This window comes from Anser cygnoides, chromosome 1 (assembly GCF_040182565.1).
Source record: "Anser cygnoides isolate HZ-2024a breed goose chromosome 1, Taihu_goose_T2T_genome, whole genome shotgun sequence".
Lineage (NCBI taxonomy): Eukaryota > Metazoa > Chordata > Aves > Anseriformes > Anatidae > Anser > Anser cygnoides.
Genome location: NC_089873.1, coordinates 95,288,155 through 95,307,556, shown reverse-complemented (window position 1 = coordinate 95,307,556; position 19,402 = coordinate 95,288,155). Strand labels below are relative to the sequence as shown.

General features: G+C 41.2%; 1 protein-coding gene across 1 annotated transcript in view; it reads left to right on the top strand.

Moving 5' to 3' along the window:
* Window positions 1-6,250: 6,250 nt before the first annotated feature.
* The window catches only part of DCBLD2 (discoidin, CUB and LCCL domain containing 2), a 44,462-nt gene continuing 31,310 nt past the window's right edge, over window positions 6,251-19,402 (top strand). The window contains exon 1 of the mRNA XM_066990387.1: window positions 6,251-6,517. Within this exon, the coding sequence (XP_066846488.1) occupies window positions 6,391-6,517 (127 nt within the window). The 5' untranslated portion in view covers window positions 6,251-6,390. The remainder of the gene's footprint in view (window positions 6,518-19,402) is intronic.

The window sequence follows — 19,402 nt, the reverse complement described above, 5'->3', positions numbered from 1 at the left end:
ATAGTTACCACCAGTCAATGAGGTTGGAAGCAGGAATCAATGTAAGATCACCTTATGATTCAACCTGTTACAATGGCTAAAGTAATTCGGTGGCAAGAATGAGTAAGGATGCAGGCAGAGAAGAGGGCTAGAATAACATAGATAAGATGTAGAATTCAAAGGAGTTGCACAGGGCATGACAGATTGTTTCTAACTGGGGTTTGCATAAAGTAAGTGAAATTAAGAAAGGAAGCTGTGGTCCTGACAAAAATATAAAATAATGAAAAGAGGGAGAGCAATAGAGTAACTATATAATAGAGATTAAATATGTGGAAATAATTGAGGCAGCAGAGTCATATATCTCGATTCAGCAAAATACGTACAGACTTAATTTAAAGAGCACTCTTCATTCCCACAGAATCTATGCTTAAATTACTACCTGTGCTTATGTGCTAAATTAATTGTATAATAATCATAGTCTCACTTCGCACAGAGTCATAGGTTTCATTTCATTCAGGGAATTTAGATTGCTCGCTACTTGAAAATGCTGCTCTTGCTTAAGAGTACCAAAACCCCATAATTACAAGACACGATTTCTCTTTAACATTTTTCTGTTTTTACTTGAATGATTTTAGTAGTACTGGGCATTGATCCAATAAACATGAACTCGTTCAAGGGTGGAAGACAGGCTGAAATCCTCCCTAATATTTTTTTTCTCTGTGATACCATGTTTAAATAAACAAAAAATGGCTTCCCCCCTCCCGCCCCCCCAGCATCCCTGAATTGTTTCACATACACAATGCAGTAAAATGTAAAAGAAAATTGGTTTTGGAATTTATGCTACCAATTTTTCTTTTATAATGACTTCTAGGCCTGGTAAAATTAGCAGATGTTTCCTACCAAAATAACACAGAACTAAATTTTAAGTGGTTTATTTTCTTTTAAAAACACAAAGCAATCATCAGCTGAGTAACTTTAGACTGTCAAATAAATGTGCTTTATATACAATCGTAAAGCTCCTATCTGAAGTGAATTAAAAATTAATCTTAGGTAAATATATCATGGTGGTTTTGTAAATGTGTTTCTGGAGACAAGATTAATTACATCCATTGATGTGAATAATATACAATCGATACCCATTTTCCTTTTTGGAAGGATGAAATCAAATCCATTCTGCAACTGGGACTTTGTTGTTGTTCTTAAAAAGTCAGCAATAACAAGCAGTTAAAATGGGAACAAAGTAAAAATGAAAACAAAGAGAGGAATAGAAGGATTTGTACTGAAAACTATAACAAAAAGTAGAAACCCCAAATGAGATGAAAATGAATAGCCAAGAGCAACAAAATCTAGATCCTAAGACCTAGATCCTGCAGTCTTTTACCACCACATATTTAGCTAGTGCCACAGAGTGTACTGCAGGATTCTGGAAGTGTTTGCAAGATCAGGCACCAAACATCCAGGTTGGCTGAAGATTAGTAGTGACTACAGTTAATAAAATAACATTTGAAATATCGTGTAAACTACTGAAACTCCAGAGATATTTTAATTCTGTAGAACTCATGAAAGGTTGAAATTATTCACAATTCTTCATTGTTTTTCTTTGGATTTTTAATTAAAATGTGTTTCCCAAAAAGCAGAATCATGGCAAAGGAGAGAAATAACTATTATAATAATGACTTGGTAACTGTTTTAATTCAAATACTTTAACAATTAAAAATAATCAGAAAAGGGTGGGGTTTTGTTCCAATATTGTTGTGGCTGTTAAATTATGAAGCCGTATTTCAATGAATAATGCTTTTATACTATGAAGCTTGGACAGTTTCAGAGACAGCGTGGTTTTTCCATGGTGTATGTCAAATTCTCCTGCTGAGCTGGGTCCAGTTATTCATAGGCAGGCATTGGGAGGACACTGGATCTATCCACTCGTAGGTAATAGGGCTACTAACATAACGAACACAGAGGTTAAAGATTTCCTTTAATATTAAATGATCTTTTTAGAGTGTCACCAAGACATCCTTGTAATGTGGTAAAGGAGCTTGCTTTGTCAGTATACCTGTTGAATAGTTTGTGGTGTCCAGGAGCATTTATTTAATCCAACACAAGAATACTAGGAGAAACTGAAATAGAACGGGTTCCCTACCCTGGAGTGAACTTTACTCTTGGTAAACTCTTGTAAATGCTAAAAAACTAGTCTAAAGAAAACTCTGCAATTTAAATAATTGAGAGTATTATTATGCATGCTTAAAATTATTTGCATACTTAAGTATGACTTCTCAGCAGATTGCAAGTTCAAACCTATATATTGAATTTTTTAAAAAGCACTTCTACAAAGTTAATGTGCAATAGTAAGGCATTTGTCTCTTGCTTTTCTGGTGTTAAGACCTCCAAATGGATAAGATGAATTTGACTACCTTGCAAATGCAGCTGTTATCTCAACAACTGTAAGATAACATTTCGTATGCTCATTAAGCAGATAACATAATTGTTTTGTCTGCAATTCTGCCAAAAGCAGTGGAATTTGCTTTCTGGAAAAAGAGTAAAATGAACTAATAATTCAGTGGATACTAGGAGAAATTCTGAACCTGAGTATGGATTTGAACTTGCTCACAAGTCTGTGAATGCTATTCTAGTAATAACTTGTCAGGTGTCTGCTAACAGCAGAAAGGAGATATGTTGCCCTTTGATGCACATATAGCTCTTGTATCAGCTTTGTGGGTGGGCCTTTGTATTTACTGTCACAGAACAAATCTAGTGCATGTGTGAGATTTAAAGAATTAACGTATAAGAAGTTGGAGGTGCCGTCAAAGATCTAATGTGTTAATACTGTGAAGGAAGTCAATAATTTGTCTACTTTAAATGCACCCTTTTTTTTTCTTCAAGTGCAGAAGAATTAACCTGCTCATGATAAACTCTTATTTCAATTACTGAACACACATAAGCAACTACAGAAACTGAAAAATCTCTTTCGTTCATTTAATATATCCCCTGTCACTGCAGGAATCTTATCCATAGTTCATTATCTGGTACCTTAGAGTCATACCATCATACCTCCGGCTGGAAGGGACCTTCAGGGGTTATCTACTTCAACCCTGTGCTCAAAATAGTTCTATCAGATCAGGTTGATCAGGGCCGTGTCCTGGAGAGCCCTGAACATCTACAAAGACTGGAGATTCTCCAGCTTCTTTGGGCAACCTATTCCAGTGTTTGGTCACCCTGATGGTATTTTTTCCCTGGATATGGAATTTTTTACCTGGATATGGAATTTATCTTGCTGTAAGTTGTGTCTGTTGCCATCACTGTGCCCCTCTGAGAATGGGCTAGCTCCATCTTCCAATCCTGTCCTGCAGTCAGGTAGCTGTAGACAGCTACAAGGTCTCCCCCCTGCCTTCTCTTCTCCAAGCTGAAGATGTCCATCTCTTTCAGCCTGTTGATGTGCATCATGGTCTCTGATCAGTCCTTGACCATCCCAGAGGCCTTTTGAATTGACTCCCTCCAGTAAGTCAGCATTGTTCTTGTATGGGGGTAGCCCGTAACTGGACACAGTACCCACAGTCCTACAGGTGCTGAATAGAGGTGAAGGATTCCCTGGCTCTGCTGGCCCCTGGACCTCTTGCTAAAACACCTCATGATGCCATTGACTTTCTTCACTGCGAGGGCACACTGCTGCCTCGTATTCAAATTGTCCACTAGGACCCACAGGTCCTTTTCCTGCAGACTGGCTTCCAAACAGCCCCCAGCCTGTATTGTCGCATGGGGTATTTCTTTCCAGATGCAAGAGCTTGCACTTGCTCTTGTTGTATTACAGGAGTTTTGTCAGCCGGTTTCTCCAGACCGTGGGGTTTGCTCTGAATAGCAGCCCTGCCCTCCAGCTGAATTCAGCTTTTGAAATACAATAAAAGAATGTAAAAGCTAGAGAGCCACGGTGGGAAAGAAGCACAGTGCATCAGAAGCCTCTCAAGGGAAAAGAGAACCAGATGGAGATGATAGTTTCATTTACCTCTAGAACTTGTAATGGGAAGGAAACATTAAAGAAATACTCAGTTGGCTAAGCATTTTTCTCTCAGCATTAAGAAGTTAGTTTGATCTTCTGTCCTACCCTCTTGAAAAAAAAGATTTGTGCTGATTTCTTAATATTTGTTGGCAACTTGCCTTATGGTATTGATATTGCACGACACTGTATTTGTTTCCCATAACATTTTAATTCTGTATCTGTTTTGATCTGATGACAGGGACAGTTTTAAGTCACAAACTGAAATGGAGTCTTTATGTACATTTCTGTTTCCTCCAGAGGAGATGCCTGGGAGCTCTCACGACTGAAATATGAATTACACTGCAGCTGGTCTATTTAAACTCATTTTGTGCTGCAGTCTTCTTAGAAGAAGGAAGATTCTGAAAGCCAGGGAGACCATCTGGATTTGTCTATTCTTCTTTTTCATAAAAAAGTGTATAGTAAGACAAGCCATCCAAACACTTGCATTGCTAATGGAATGATATTCCTAATTCTTTGGCTCTGCAGATTCCATAAATCTTTAAGGCTTTTAGAGTGGATACACTTTCATAGTTTGTCACCACTTCCATCAAGATGGTGTTCCCTTTGCAAAATACCCGTCCTAGGGCTCCAGATAAACCATTTGTGGTGAGGGAGTGTGGCTTTGGGACAGACTGCTCAGATAGATTAAGCAAATTCAGCCTCTGGCTGCTTTAGAAACTGTTTCAGGTTTTCACACCCGTTTTAGAAATCAAGCCTCTCAAGGATCCAGATACTCTTTTCACAGGAACAAATAAAAACCTTTAGGACACTCAAATCAGGTTAGGAAAATACCACACACAGCCTTTACAACAGAAAATAACACAGGAGAAAACCTGTATCATGTCCACCAGAGACTATTATTGATTTATGGGTAGGATGTTCAGACGCTCCTGTTAATGCATGGCACTATTAAGCCACAAATTATTCAAGGGGTGATTTTTCCAGTATACAAGTACCGCTAATGATTAGTGATGTTAGGAATGTGGTCTCTGTAGTGCAGAAAGGATGTTATTGTAGTGATATAACTGCTTCACGTGACCTGTGGAACGAACCTCTGTGTCTAGTGAATGGAAGACAAAGGAACACATATAAATGACTTTCAATTCATCTTCCGTTATGTGTTGCGGGATGTCTTGGTGATTATTACATCCTGCAGGCTGACTTAAAACAGCCTCATCTCAGATATTCTTCCATTGACTGCTTTCATTGGTATTTCTTCGTGTGTGGCTATAAAGGTATGAACAGGAGAAAAATACAAAACTTAAAAATTGAATCAAGGCAGGCTAGATAGTGCCTTGCATGCCTCTTTGTGGAAAACCAAACCAAAACAAACCTTTTACAACCCTGAGCATTGCCTTGAACATCTTTTAATTTTCAAGTTCTTGATAAGGAATGAAAATCTTATAGCAATTGGTGAACATCATTTATGAGGATGCGGAGAACGCTTGCTTTCTTAGGGCACCTTTTACAGTGAAACCACTGGAGCTGGCCACCACCATGGCTTGGGGCTGGCTTGCAACAAGCCTTTCACAGCAGAAAGCACGGACGGTGGTGTCCGTGGGCCAGTCTTTGAAAGCTGTGGAGGTGTATCCATGCATAAGGACAATGGTAGTGCAGGGGTGATCTTCTGCGCCTACCATTGCTTTGGGTGCTTTTTTGTCCCCTTAAATATGCTTTCATGAATACCTAGGGCAACCAGTACCAACTATTGGAAGTCCCTCCAAATGTGCTACTTTGCTTTCTTGAAATACTTGAAAGTTATTATTTTAAGTTTCTATTCCTCACGGGTGAGTTTAGCCTTCTACACCAAGCCTCTCCGATTGCCCGCTGTAAACGTTCAAAAGGCAGACGACAAATAAGCACCGGAATCGCAAAGTCTGGAGGCTTCTTAGCCAATCTCCTGCTTTCATAGAGCTGGGACCATGTTTGTGAGCAGGGAGCGGTGACCACTTTATCCTCCTCCGCTCGCAATACTCGTGTCTCCGCGACGTTTTAGTTTCCCTCGCTCCTTGGGGGGGGAAAAAAAAATAAATCAGGAGCTACTCGGTGAACTTGCAGAGGGGCACGGCGGAGGCACGCCGAGAGCCTCGGGGCTCGCCGAGCCCCGTCCCCGCGCTGCCCTCGGGGCCTGCTGCCGGGGCCTGCTGCGGGGGCTCTGCGGCCCCGGGGCCGTGCGGCGGGGGCGGCAGGAAGCGGGGAGCCCCGCCGCCACCGGGGGGCCCCGCCGCGCTCCCGGAAGCGCTTGGGCCGGCCGCAGGGGGCGGGCGGCGGCGGCGCTCGCTCGGCCGTCGGCGGCCGCGGGGCGCAGGGGCAGAGACGCGGCCCCGGCCCGGCCCGGCCCGGCCCGCCATGCCCTCGGAGCGCCGGGCACGCCGCGGGGCATGGTGAGCCCGGGGCGGCCGCTCCCCGCGGGGACCCGGCAGGCGGCCTCGCTGCTCCGCCTCGGCTTCTTCCTTCTCCTCCTCGTCCTCCTCCTCGTCCCGCTGCCGGGCGCCGAGGCGCAGAAAGGTGGGTGCGGGGGGCAGGAACCCGCCTGGGCCGCGGGGGGTGCCCCCGGCTGCGGCTGCGGCGTGGCGGGCCCCGGGTCTTCGCCCAGCCGCGGTCCCAGCCCCGAGGGAGGCTGCAGGGAGGCTCTGCCTGCTCTGAAAAGCCACTTGTACGCGCCCAGGGAGGTGTAGGAGCGAGCCCGGGGTGAGGGGGAGGAATGGGGGGTAGAGAGGGTTGCTCGTTGGCTTTTTTGTTTGGTTAGATGGGTCGGTGAGGTCTCTCCTCCTCGGGTGGAATCGGCTTCAGCACAGCGAAAATTACCGGGCGAGATGTGGTCACTGCCTGGCAGGAGATCGGAGGGTGGGACACTGACTGTCACTGATCGGATGCCTGGGAGAAAGTGATGGGAATGAACGTTTTGACGGCAGCTTGAAACTTTCGTTTCTGTGAATACGGGAGCTGAGAAAAGAAACGTTACAGTTTTCAGCTCCGCTTGCTTCTTGCATTGGTGTGGCTTCATTTGGAAACTCAGCTCTGTTTTCACATAACTTTCTCTTTCTGAACATCTCAAAGAGAGATGGAAATATATGTGAGTGTTGCAAATGCTGCATTTAAAGGCACAAAGGGAATCGGAAATATATGCTGTGTACTGTTAATCATACATTTTAACTAGATTCTTGAATGGGAAATGGTTAGAGAAGTGTGCACACAGCAGACTAGTCCATTGTCTCATCTTTTTATCTTACTTCAGCCTATACACATACGAATCTAACACTAGAAAGCATTAGGCATTGTTTTGTTTTGTTTTGGTGCTGGAGGAAGAGAAGATCCATTTGTTTTTGAGAGGAAATTGAGCGATTTGAACATTTTGTCTTTTCTGTGTGAGTCCAGCTGCAAGGCAAGGTGTTGGTTTATGCTGTTGGAGCATCATGTGCTCTTGGACACGTGCTGCAAATACTTGTGCTGACCTGACACTTGTCTGACCTTTTGGTGAGCAGACTGAGTTTGTTATTCCAGGAGAAAACTGAAATAACTGGGGTGGGGGGTGAGGCATAGCTTTCTTACAGATCACTAAGTTGAATTGGCTCAGTGAGTGGTCAGGAGTGTTCTAGAGGGGGTGGTACTGTGCAGCAAGAAGCGGGGCTGCATGGGCAGCAGGCGTTTAGATACTCTGTTCATGTTACCGTTTTGTACTCAGAGAAACCACTGATGAGCTCCTAACCTGAATTTCAATTTACAGCATCCCATCTCCCTAGTTAATGCTTACAGTTGGCTCAGAAGTTTTGCTTTTAACAGGGCGGGGAACCTCTTTATTGACAAGCTTCATTTTATTTTGTAACAAGTGGTTAGGGTCTCCACTGTTACTGAATACAGTGCCCTTTATAGTGAGAAAATGTTGGAATTTCCAAGAAAATTCTGCTTGCTAGCAACTGTTTCCTTGTCAAAATATTTTCATTTCTCCAATTTCAGAGGAGGTTGAGGAGTCCATATCATAGAATTATAGAATCATTCAGGTTGGAAAAGACTTCTAAGATCATCCAGTCCAACCTTTAACCTAGCACTGCCAAGCCCGCCATTAAACCATGTCACTAAGTTCTACATCTGCATGTTTTCTGAAGACCTCCAGGGATGGTGACTCAACCACTTCCCTGGGCAGCCTGTTCTAATGCCTCACAACCCTTTCAGTGAAGAAATTTCTCCTAATATCCAACCTAAACCTCCCCTGGCACAACTTGAGGCCATTTCCTCTTGTCTTATCACTTGGTGCTTGGGAAAAGAGACTAATCCGCACCTCGCTACAACCTCCTTGAAGGTAGTTATAGAGCAGTATTGTGTGTCTTCACGTGCTGGCATAGTTCTAATTTGGTGTTTGAGTCCCGTATGGAAATGAAACTGTCTTTCTCATGAAGGGTCTGAATAAATCTAAATTACTGTATAAAATATGTGCATGGACTTCTAAGAGAATATTTTGGTTGTAAAGGAAAGTACCCAAGGCTTAGGAAATCCCACAGAGTTGCGTTTAAGCTCTTTTAGAAAAATACAGTAAGTAATGTTATGGAGGAACCTAACCTGACTCATTACGTTAGGGAGGCTGATCCTCTGTTAATAAGCAACTGTTCATTTTCTTTCTCACTGTTCAGCAGCTCTAAGCCTCACATAATATATGGTATTTAGTTCTTATTCTGAAGGCAGAATGTCTTTGTTTCTCACATGCTTTTCTGGAGAGCACCTCACTAGTATCAACTGATGTAAAAATACGTTATTGGTTGATGTGAAACTTACTTGAATGTTGGGTCAAGTGTTCTCCTCTTCCTCCCCTTCCAGCCTAGCTAGGGAATCAAAGCTAGGAATGAAAAAGTGCAGGTTATTTTCAGGTAATTTTTCAGTGAACAGGCTTTTCGCGTAGTAGCCTGCTGCGTTATCTTGCAGGATTAGAGCGGTGTTTTTTTTTTTTTTCTTTTTCTTTTTTCTTTTTTTTTTCTTCAGTCTGTCACATTGAAAATCATTCAGTAATTCAGCATTCTTTGGGACAGGGTTCTGAACAGTGTCTCGCTGTCTTGGAAAATAAGAGCATTTTGTGTGAGGTTTAACATATTTGGAAACACTGAAAAAAGTTCAACAGAGTAGTGCCCCGTACTGCATGTGATACGTGCTCATGCATCAAGGACCATCTAGGTGCCTGCTGTGCAAGTCACCTCTTGTGATTTTTGAAACAATGTTGTGGTGGCTCTAGCTCCTGGTTGCAGGGAAACTGCTTTAAGCTCTTTTCTAGTATAATTTAACTTGTTTTTCATGTTTTTCATTTCAGTTGTTTTTCAGCAGTGAATGAAAGCAAGCCGGCACCATATAAGCTTCCTGCTCTTTGTAGATTGCATTTTGAAAACTAGTGCTCTTTACAGATGTTCAGCTATTGACATAAATCCAGCATGGCCTGTTTGTTAGTTAAACTTAACTGTTTTTTGGGAGTGTAGAGAAACATAAAACAGCTAGAAAAGAAACGGTTGCTTATTTTTCATCCAAATTGAAGTTAAGTAATGACTCAGTTATTCTGAAGGTACAAAGATTGTAAGGCACGTGAGCTTTGTTATCACGCCACAGTTTGGTAGTCATCTATTGGTGTTCCTAGTGAATATGGATTTGCATACAAAACTGGAATAAGCCCTTAAGTTACAAATAAACTTTAGATGCTGAAGCTGATAGCTGTGATTTGAAGCAGATTTGTTTGCAACTTTTTCTTTGAAAGATTAAAACTTAGTATGCTTGTTTCTGAATGTGATTCACGTGTTTTGCTCTACCAGCCTGTAAGAATGTTATTTCATTATGGAGCCTCCCACAGGAAAGTGATTCGTCACTAGCTTGAAAAATGTCTGCTTCAGTGTAGCAAAGCGAAATTGTTTTGCAGTGTGTAGTGCTGTGTTACCATGATCTGAAACATTAAGAGAAAGAAGGAATGACTCTGTGCATTGAGCCTAGTGAAACAGTTTTCCATGTCCTTGTGTCTTGTGATTGAACTGCAGTATTCGTGAATCCACTGGCTGTTCCCCATACCTCTCTGGTGCCTCTCTGTCTGTCCTCCCCATCTCTGCAGTGCTGCTCTCACCTCTGCTTGCCCGTCCAGCAGGGCAATAGATAACTGTGGCTTTGACTGGGCTCAGCCAGAGTTGGAGTTAAATCTGTCCTGTTTGGTGACTAAGAAAACCTTCCAGTAGTGAACTTCATACCTGAAAGGATATAACAATGTCCTCCAGCTATAAATCTGGAAAACAGGTGGTCTGATTTGGGGAGTTGGAAGCAGACAAAGAGAAAGTGGCTGTAGACACATATCCATTAGCTGGGCAAGATGGAGAGACAGGGAGACAGGCTGTAGCATCTCCCTAGATGTCTTGGAAGAGGAGATTTCCTTCTGTAACAGGGGACTGAGGAGGGCACCAGCCACCAGCATAGCCTATTGCTAGTGTCTTCTTCCTGCTGCTTTTGCAGAGAGCTGTCTCCTTGCTCTTCGTATCCATAGTCCTTGGCTGGGAGGGGAGGAGGAGGATTACAGACAAACCGTAAGGGATTATTTTGATTACAGTGACCCCCAGCTCTTTGGATGAAAGATTTATTATCCTTCAAGTTAACATTAGAGTAAGTCTTTCATGGTGGAGAGGGCAGTGATCTATTGAACTACTTACTGCTTGTTAATAGGAGAGTTTCACTTAAGAACGCAGAGTGCTGTGAGGATGCAATAGTACAGAGTGCTGACTCTTGAGGATTGATTCAGGGGTTGGTGCTGTGTATGCAGGAGTGCTGAGGCAAATCCCCTTCGTCCTGGTGGCAAGACATACAGGAGAATTTTTCAAGACCAGGCCATAAAGTTCTGGCAGGCTTAGCTGATGTGTCTACTGATTCAGGTTTTCTGATGCTCTTTTCCTCTTCCTAGCGTTGCAGCTTGGAGATAGATGTGGTGAGGAGGAGTGCCCCAGAGAATTGTGTGGAGGAGTGCTGTTCATGAGGGGGAGTGATCTGGTATTGGAACTATGGACCTAAACATGGTGATTTTTTTTGTTGTTGTTCCTTTTGAAATCAAGAATCTCAGCAAAGTTATTTTTCCTTCTTCAGTTACTGAGATTTATTTGAAGTGGTTAAGTTGGTCTGGTGGGTAGAAGGTACGTGCATACATGTGTTCTGCAGCTCCATGCTTCCTGGGAGGTTGCCGTGCAGTAGTGATTCTGTTCAGCCCAGCTCATCTCCAGAGGCCTGTTGAGGTCATGCTGGTATTGCCTGCTCCTCTTCAAAGAATGCAGGAACCACCATTTTGTGTAAACAGTCTTAGACTTCTCATACTCAATCCCAGAATGTATCACGTTTTGCTTTGGATTCAAGCAGCATGATGCACACAGTTTTATATATAAATGTGTGTGTGTGTGCATACACAACTTCAAAAATCAAGTCTCTGAGTTAGGGTTAAAAAGGTAATATTGTAAATGTTCGTTCAGAAGCTTGCATATTGTTACTGTGTGCATCTTAAGCCAGTGATCTTCTGGCAGAGTAGTACAGACTTTAGGAAAACTGTTTTCCTGCTACTGGAAGGAGATGGTGATGTTTAGCTTTCAAGATTTGGAGAAACTTTTTCTTATGTTACTTGCATAAGCAAAATAATTTGTCTCTTTTTCTGAAGTTCTGCCATGTATTTTTTACTCCAAGAAATGATGCGTTAGGTTTTTAATCTAATTACTGCTGTTCTGTATAGTTTCAGTCATCAGCTAGTTAAGTGTTGCCTCACATCCCTCAGTTTAGCTCATAATCATCAATACCAATGTAATCCTTTGCTCATTGGAATTGCTGCTCAGCGTATGGACCACTGCTTCTATGTTGGTTTCTTTACCGTATTTTGAAAGGTTTTTAAATACACTGTTGCATGTCACCTCCACCCCATTAGCTGTGCACTGCACTGTGGGGAAGCAGTCAGTGAATTTGTTTTGTAGGCAAAGGGTTTTCCTCTCCTCCTGCAATTCCTAATAATGAGTTGCTTTTAGATTAATTCAGTCAAATATAATTGAATGTTAGTAGTCTTTTTTCTTTTTTTTCTCCTTCCTCCGTTCCTTCCTCACAGCAGCATAGCTGAAACCATTGTCCAAGCCTAGACTATAGATTTATTACAGAAGTGACGCTATTGGGATGGGTGGGTGGAGCAGTAATATTAATTAAAAAGGTTGCATTAAATTGGATCTGCAACATTTTCAGAGCTGGTTTTTACAGAGTGGTGGGTTAGTGTTTGTGAAGCCTGTTCATTAACATGATAACTGTGAAGGCGAAGATTGTTGGTAACTTCGTGTTACGCTTTTCATTATTTGTGATAAAGGGCTTGAGCTGTACTACTGATATTTTATTTGAGATCTTTTTTCCTTTGTATTTGCATAACTTTTGTGTAATTTGAGTTAAAAGTAGCACTTTAATTTGTGAGATTGATTTGACATTTGAACTACAAAACCATATTGGTTTTGAAAATGGCTTTTCTCTGATGAATCTTTTATGCAGTGTTTGTGAAGGAAAACAAACCCAGCTCTTAGGTGAGGAAGAAGCATTTAACCTAGACTGTTTCTTTCGAGGCATTTGCGGTCTTCCCCTGTGTGATCACTTAGTTTCCCATGGTACATCTTTGAAAGAGCAGTAAAAAGAAAACACTCCTTTATGATTGTTAAACTCTTCAAAAATGAATTTAAGGTGGACTTAGTTTGTACCTATTTAACTACTGGTATCTCACTTTTGAAATATGTTGGGTCTTGGAATTGATACATGGGCACTTGATAGTGCTTCTGGGAGATCCTGACATTTGGATGCTTACTGCTGGCATTTCACACAAAATCTCTACTTTTGTGATTGTCAGTTCTGTTTTGGTTAGACAGTTTCTTTTTTTCAGTGCAAATACTGGAATAAAAATAATTAACCATGAGTTTGCAGTCTGTGAGGCTTAGGCCAGCAAACCGTTGATGGGTGCTAAAGCTCAGTCGTTAGTTACTCCTCAGACTTTGGTGAGACTAATTGCACCCTGGAAATCAAGTGCATGAGTGCTGATCTTTGACAGTAAGTGACAATTCATACTCTTAAATATTTCCTTGTGAGCTTGCAGTGAGTCTGTGATTTTAGTTGACCTCTCTAGGTACAAAACAACTGACATACGTTTACAATAAAAGTGTATAATATCATAGTGAGTGCATGAGCCACTAGAAGCACAATAATTTTTGGCAGCTATGGGTAATTGCTTTAACAAGGATATTTAATAAAAGGATATTTAATAAAAATCCTTTTGAAGAAAAATGATTGCTTGAAACAGAATGTGTGTAAATGGGGGCTCAGTATGTGCCCGTCACATGTTCACTTTTAATTTTTGCTAACATGAAGAAGATATTTTGTCCAGTTCAATGGTCTGCGTGTAAGATAGGTGTTTTGCATTTTGACTCCTACATTCATCATTTTCTCAGATTTGACTGCTTAAGAACGAACCTCTGTTCTTAGCAATTTACTGAAAATACTAAGTTTTAAGTTTTCAACTGAATGAACTTCTGTTAACAGAAATTTCATGCATCTTGTTTTTTGAAGGGCAACAGAATCAGGGAAGTTCCAGTTCTGTACCATTGCTATGATAGTGTACATAGCTGTTGCATTAGTGAATGTTTTTGTGTAAGTTGAGTAAAGTTTATGAACTTAGTTTCGTCATTCTTGGCAATTCTAGTATAGGATAATAAGGAATTCACCCATATGCTGTGATGTAGTTGTATTTTTTTAAGAGTAACTTAGAAAAATGTTTGATTTTATTTCCCCCCAAGTGTTTAAAGCATTCTAGCTTCAGAAATAGTCAAAAATGATCTTTCTCAAGGTACCTTTAAATCAAATCTGAAAACTTTCTGGAAAGTTAAACTTAATGCAGCATCCTAAATTTATTTTTGTTAGAATCATGACAACACAACTATATGGAGCCGTGTTATACAAGAAATCATATTTTAAAGGGCCCTCCTGGTCTTTAATGCTGCAAATCCATTTTTCTGTAAAATGACCCATTACTTAGGGTCCAAGAGGTTCAAACTTGATACCTTTTTCTGTTTCTTTTTGATAAGTAAAGTCTGGAGGGTTTTGTTTGTTTTCTTTTAAAAAGTATGTCTTCCATGCTTTCTTTACGCTGGTTTGTCTTTCATTGACAAGACTGTATTACAACATCAGCTTTGTTAATTGCCATTAAAAAAAAAAAAGAGAGAGACAATATCAGATCTTTTCAGATTTTTTTTCTGTCCTGTGGATATCTTTGTTTTGTACATTTTTCATTGCTCAGTAAAAGTTTAAAGTAAGTGTATTGTGTTTTAACATTCCTACACTCTTTATAATGTAAAAACTCAGTTCAGATCCAGCAAGATCGTTGGAATAGTATCCATCAGAATGATAATCCTGCCAGCTACTGATCTTTGGGTCATCAGCCTTGCTGAAAACGGATGTATTGTGTCTGCAGCCACGTAGATTCTTTTTTTTAATTTTTCTCCCTCACAGCCGTTCCTCTGCTAGAGCCATTTCTCTAAGGAATATGCTGATTTTCTTGGTTCTGTACCTGAAGTGCTGTGGGAGATAGCTATTTGATATATTTATGAGAAATATTGCTAGTGGTATAAAAAGGAACTTGAAAAGCTTGATGTGCTTCAGTAAATTGTTGTGAGCAGATAACTCATCTTGCAGTTTGAAAAAAGGTGTTGGTTTAAAAGCTTCACGGAGTGATGCTGTCAGTCATATCGTGCAGACACTGTCGATCTTGGTCTGACATTTAAACAAAGTTTTTAAATATTCTGGATTTGCAAAAGGTTAATTATTTTTATCCCTAAATGTCATTTTCTCCTTTTATTCAGTGATGCATGTGTGGTTTTCCTAGACTTATATTTGGCAGTCCTAGGCCCTCTGCCACCTGCCATATTACTTAATGTTGCTTCACCACGTAGACAGAATCCTTTCAGGTCTCTAAACTGCTGTTTCTCGCAGTAGAAATAGTAGCTGCTGCAATGTCCAGTTGCAGATTTTGAATTTGAGTGGCATAGAAATGCTGAACTATTCTGGCAGTTTTGTCACAGTTCCCATTATACATCCTATCTTTGCGCTGTTGGTTTTATATTGAGGTGGAACTAAAGTGCCATGTTAATTAGATTTGGGTTGTATAGCTGCTTGGATATAATTCTTTTTTCTTTTTTTTTTTTTTATAGACAACCCCATAGGGATAAGGCAGGTGAAAGATTCTCAGCATCTTCAATGGAAGGAAGGTGGATTAGGAAAACAGTAGAAACAGATGAATGACAGTGGTGCAGTTTCACTTGGTTACTTCTCAGAGCTAAGAGATTGTGACTCTGAAAGAACAGCTGGTTGCAGTGATCCAGCCTGTATCTGAAACGTGTTGTGCACTTCATTTGCCAACAGCTCCACAATGGTTTTCATAGCTGGCAGCTGTTATGTTGTCAGCAGGACTGTAGCCTGATAAATCTTTATCCGGTTATTTTAGCATTGCTCCAAAATGAGTAAGGTGTGGGGAAAACATTGTGTGTTAGAAGGAAGCCAGTGGCACTTAATTTTGTGAGTTTTACGAAACCCCGAATGAAATTATCTGTTAATTGCTATTTGTATGCTGTTATTGGAATGTTGTATCACAAGGGTGGAAAGAATTAAATTTTATGCTTTTAAACACAGGTGAAGTCCAGCGGTAATCAGATTTTTCTTTTCCTTGGGTAAATTTGAAAGTGATAGATAAAGCATTTTCATTACTTTATATTTTCATTTTTAAAGAGCTGTTTTCTAGGCCTTCAGTTCTATAACACAAGGCATCCTTTTCTTCCTGATGTGAAGCAAAGCTAAGGGGCAAGTTGGTGCAGCTGCTAGGTGCAAATGATTCCAACTTGTGTTTTTTGTTATTGTTTGTTTGTTCAGTTTTGGTTTTTGAAAGAAGCATCTAGATGCTCCACTCTTTGTTCAAGTACCCAAGCCATCGGCTTCCTTCCTGCAATCTTCTCTTGGGCCATGGTAGCCAAACGTGATTTTTACCAGTTGCCGCTGGTTTCTCACCCTCTCCTCCCTGTCCCTAGCTCCCATCCTCTCCATTGTGCAGGCTCCAGCAGTTGTGAGACCCCCGTTGGCCCATACCTTTTGCCCTTACTCAGCAAAAGACAAATAGGGGTGTATCCAGAGCGTAAAACTGCTAGGGTACAGCAAGCACCAGCTGTTTGTAAAGGCCACCATGGTGTTTGCCATTGTGGACCCGCAGTGTAGGCTGTGTGATCTCATTTATGGACTAGTAACAGAAGAGAGGAAAAGATGATTGTGGTATTAGTTTAACATGTGTATTACCAGTGTGATTGGAGAAGTTTTTGCTGCTTTGTTGAAATACATAAGGCTTGTGAAATTTCGTTCGGTCCTGGCATGATGAGGCTTTTGAGGACCTAAAAGGATCTGAAGCCTATTCTGACCTTGACTGCTGCTGCTGCTTGTCTGGTTTTGTGTGACCGTCTATGAGTTCTTTTTCATTTCCTTCATCAGCTGTGTTTTGCTGTGTTGCACTTAGTGCACTGAAGCACAGCAGCGTTTATTTTTATGAACGTGTTGGTGCAGATGCTAAGTAAATGATACGTCTTGGGAAGCAGGCAGGCTGCGTGTGCCAGACAAAAGATGACATACAACGTGAACCGTCCCTTTGATTCAGCATGGGTAGTAGGTCTGGAGGGCTTCTGTAACATGCGTCATTGAACACAAAGAGCTGTTACAGACTGCTCATGTAAATCACTTTTCCCCATGGCTAGCCTGCCTTTATAGGCTGCTTTTTCTCGGGTACTATTTAAGCAAATCATAACTGTCCGTGTAGACTTATTCACGTTGTTTCCCTGACATCAGTAAGGAAAAGCTCTGCGACACAGTCTTAGACAGTGGATCTTTCTTTTCTGTTCTTTTGAAGTAGTCGCTTTGGTTAGTACATTGTAGCAGAGGAAGCAAACGTCTTACCTGCTCTTAGGAGGCAATAATTTAAGATAATTTGTTTTAAAATGTTACCATATTTTGGATGTTAAATTTAGCAAGGCTAAGTGTTATGCTTTTGTGTGAAACTCAGTGACTGAAAGCTAAGACTGCATTTCCAGAGATGGTGATTGAAAAGCTCCATGTATAGATAAAAATAATGAAGTGCTAAGAATCACGAGCCCAGTATGTGGCTAGTGTTGTAAATGAAAGCAGTAAAGTTTTGTTGTAATGCCATTTTAAATGTTGTGCTTTTGCTATAAGAGCAAGTATCTTCCTTTGCCTCACTGCAGTACTGAGCTGAAAACATTTTGAAAGGCAAAATACTGTGTTTTACCTTCTGTCCTGTTTCCATCTTTGTTACACCTCAACCCATAATTTCATTACCATTTTAAGGCTGCCCCACAGCAAGTAAATCAACTGAAGCTGAGACAGTAATCCAGCCAGCCCTCCTTCCCTTGCTGAAAAGAAATGCTGTGCTGTGGCAGTGGGTAGGGGCACTGGTTTGTCTTCAGCCGTCTCAGTCCTTCAAACCAGTGCACCACTTCTGTGAGTGATCCTTCCCGGGGAGGGATGGTTTCTGCGTTTCTGGTTGATATTCAGTGGAGTTTAAAATGCCAACACAGGCTGGCAGTGCTGGGGAAAAAAGCAGTTGCTGGTGTTTCCCTGCCGTTATGCTCTCCCATCCGTCTGTCAGAAAAATCACTGCTGCATTTGTGCTGTAAAATAAACAGCAGGATTGCTCTAGGTTAAACCTAACAGCTCTTTTTATCTCAAGTCCCTGTTTTGGTTTACCATATGGCTCCGGAAGTGTTTACCTCCAGTACCAGGAAGGGTGTGAGAACAAGTGGCCAAAAGCGAGGGACAGACAAGGCGTGCTTTTGTTCACGGCTGCGCTAATTTAAAGCACCTTCAGGTGTTACTGAGCTACGGCCCCACTTGTGGAGGTGTGGGGGAATTTTATGTTGTGAAACATCTGTAGTGGGATGAAATGCTCCAAACAGTATGGTACTGAGGCAAGTAAATATCGTAAAGATGAAGGTGGACTGTGTGCTTGGTAGCTTGTTAAGAACATTAATTCTGACAGAGGGGCAGATTCCCACCTGAAGAACATAGTTCTGGGGATTTGTGTGGAAACAACAAGGAGTTTGGATGACAGAAATGAGGGCATTTACCTAAATACCTTGAAAAGCTATTTAGAATTTGAGGTCTCTATGGCCTTCATTCTTCAGTGTTTCTTAATCATGGAACTGTTTTGCAGGTTGTGTGTACTTTCTTGTCTGCACTGAGAAAAGCAAGAGGTAGATGCAGCATCTTTTAGTGATGCTGATAAAGAGCAGGGAAATACAGTGTACAGAAGCTAAACAGAAGAGGAGGGATTAGTGCAGTGTGTCAGGGAGCTCCGCTGTATGTGGAGCTAAAATGAATGCTTTAAAATGTATTATTGCTTATATGACTAATAGGTTCGGTTCTACCATTGCTTAGTTAAGAAAGATTCAATTAAATCCTGTAGGTAGTCATAAATTTACAGAAAATCATAGCTTATGTATGCAAAATCTCCTCAGGAAATCCACTGGTTAAATAGAGTCTGTTCAAGTGGCTGGTGCCACGTGTTAAAATTGAGATCAGTGTTTTGATCTGCATCAGTTATGCTTTATAGACTTTAATTTTAAACTGTCTGATCTCTTTATTTTATCATTCCCTCTTCTCCAAGTAAGGAATCAGAAAGCATTCTCAAGTTTTAAAGATTAATTTTTACCATGTTTTGAAAGGGAGAAACAAGATCAACAGCAGCCAATCTTGGGGAAAAAGTTCTGATTATTTTTCTTAGTAGTTGAAGTCAATTAATCTCTTTAATGGATATTACTAAAGGACTTAGCACCCACTCCTACATGTGCAGTATCCTCTCATTTTGTTAAATTTCACGTTGTCTTCTTATCTACTGCATTTTGCCATGTTTATGTTTGTTCAAGTTCTGTATTTTGTTGATGCAAAGAACTTGGATATGGGAAATTATGTTAAATCATCTGCATGATTGCATCAGACATCAGCGTGCTATATAGCCTGGGGGTCATGTGTAATCCATCAGGATAATTCATCCAGACTGCATTCGAAGGCGCCTCTGGAAGAGATGAATGGTTCTCCTGACGACATCAGTCTGCTCTCCTCTACCGGCTTCATAAGAGGCACCCGTGTTCCTAAGACAGCTCGCTGAAGAACTGGGGTTACTCAGTTTGCTGTGAACCTGGTCCTCAGGGCACATGAAATTCATTGCACATGTGCAGACCTTCCAGCAAGTGTCAGGTGTGATGTGTACGTGCAAATGATTTGGTGAAGAGCTCGGTCAGTTCTGCCTCTACAGTAGGTCTGTTGTGTGATGGAGAGGGCTGAAAG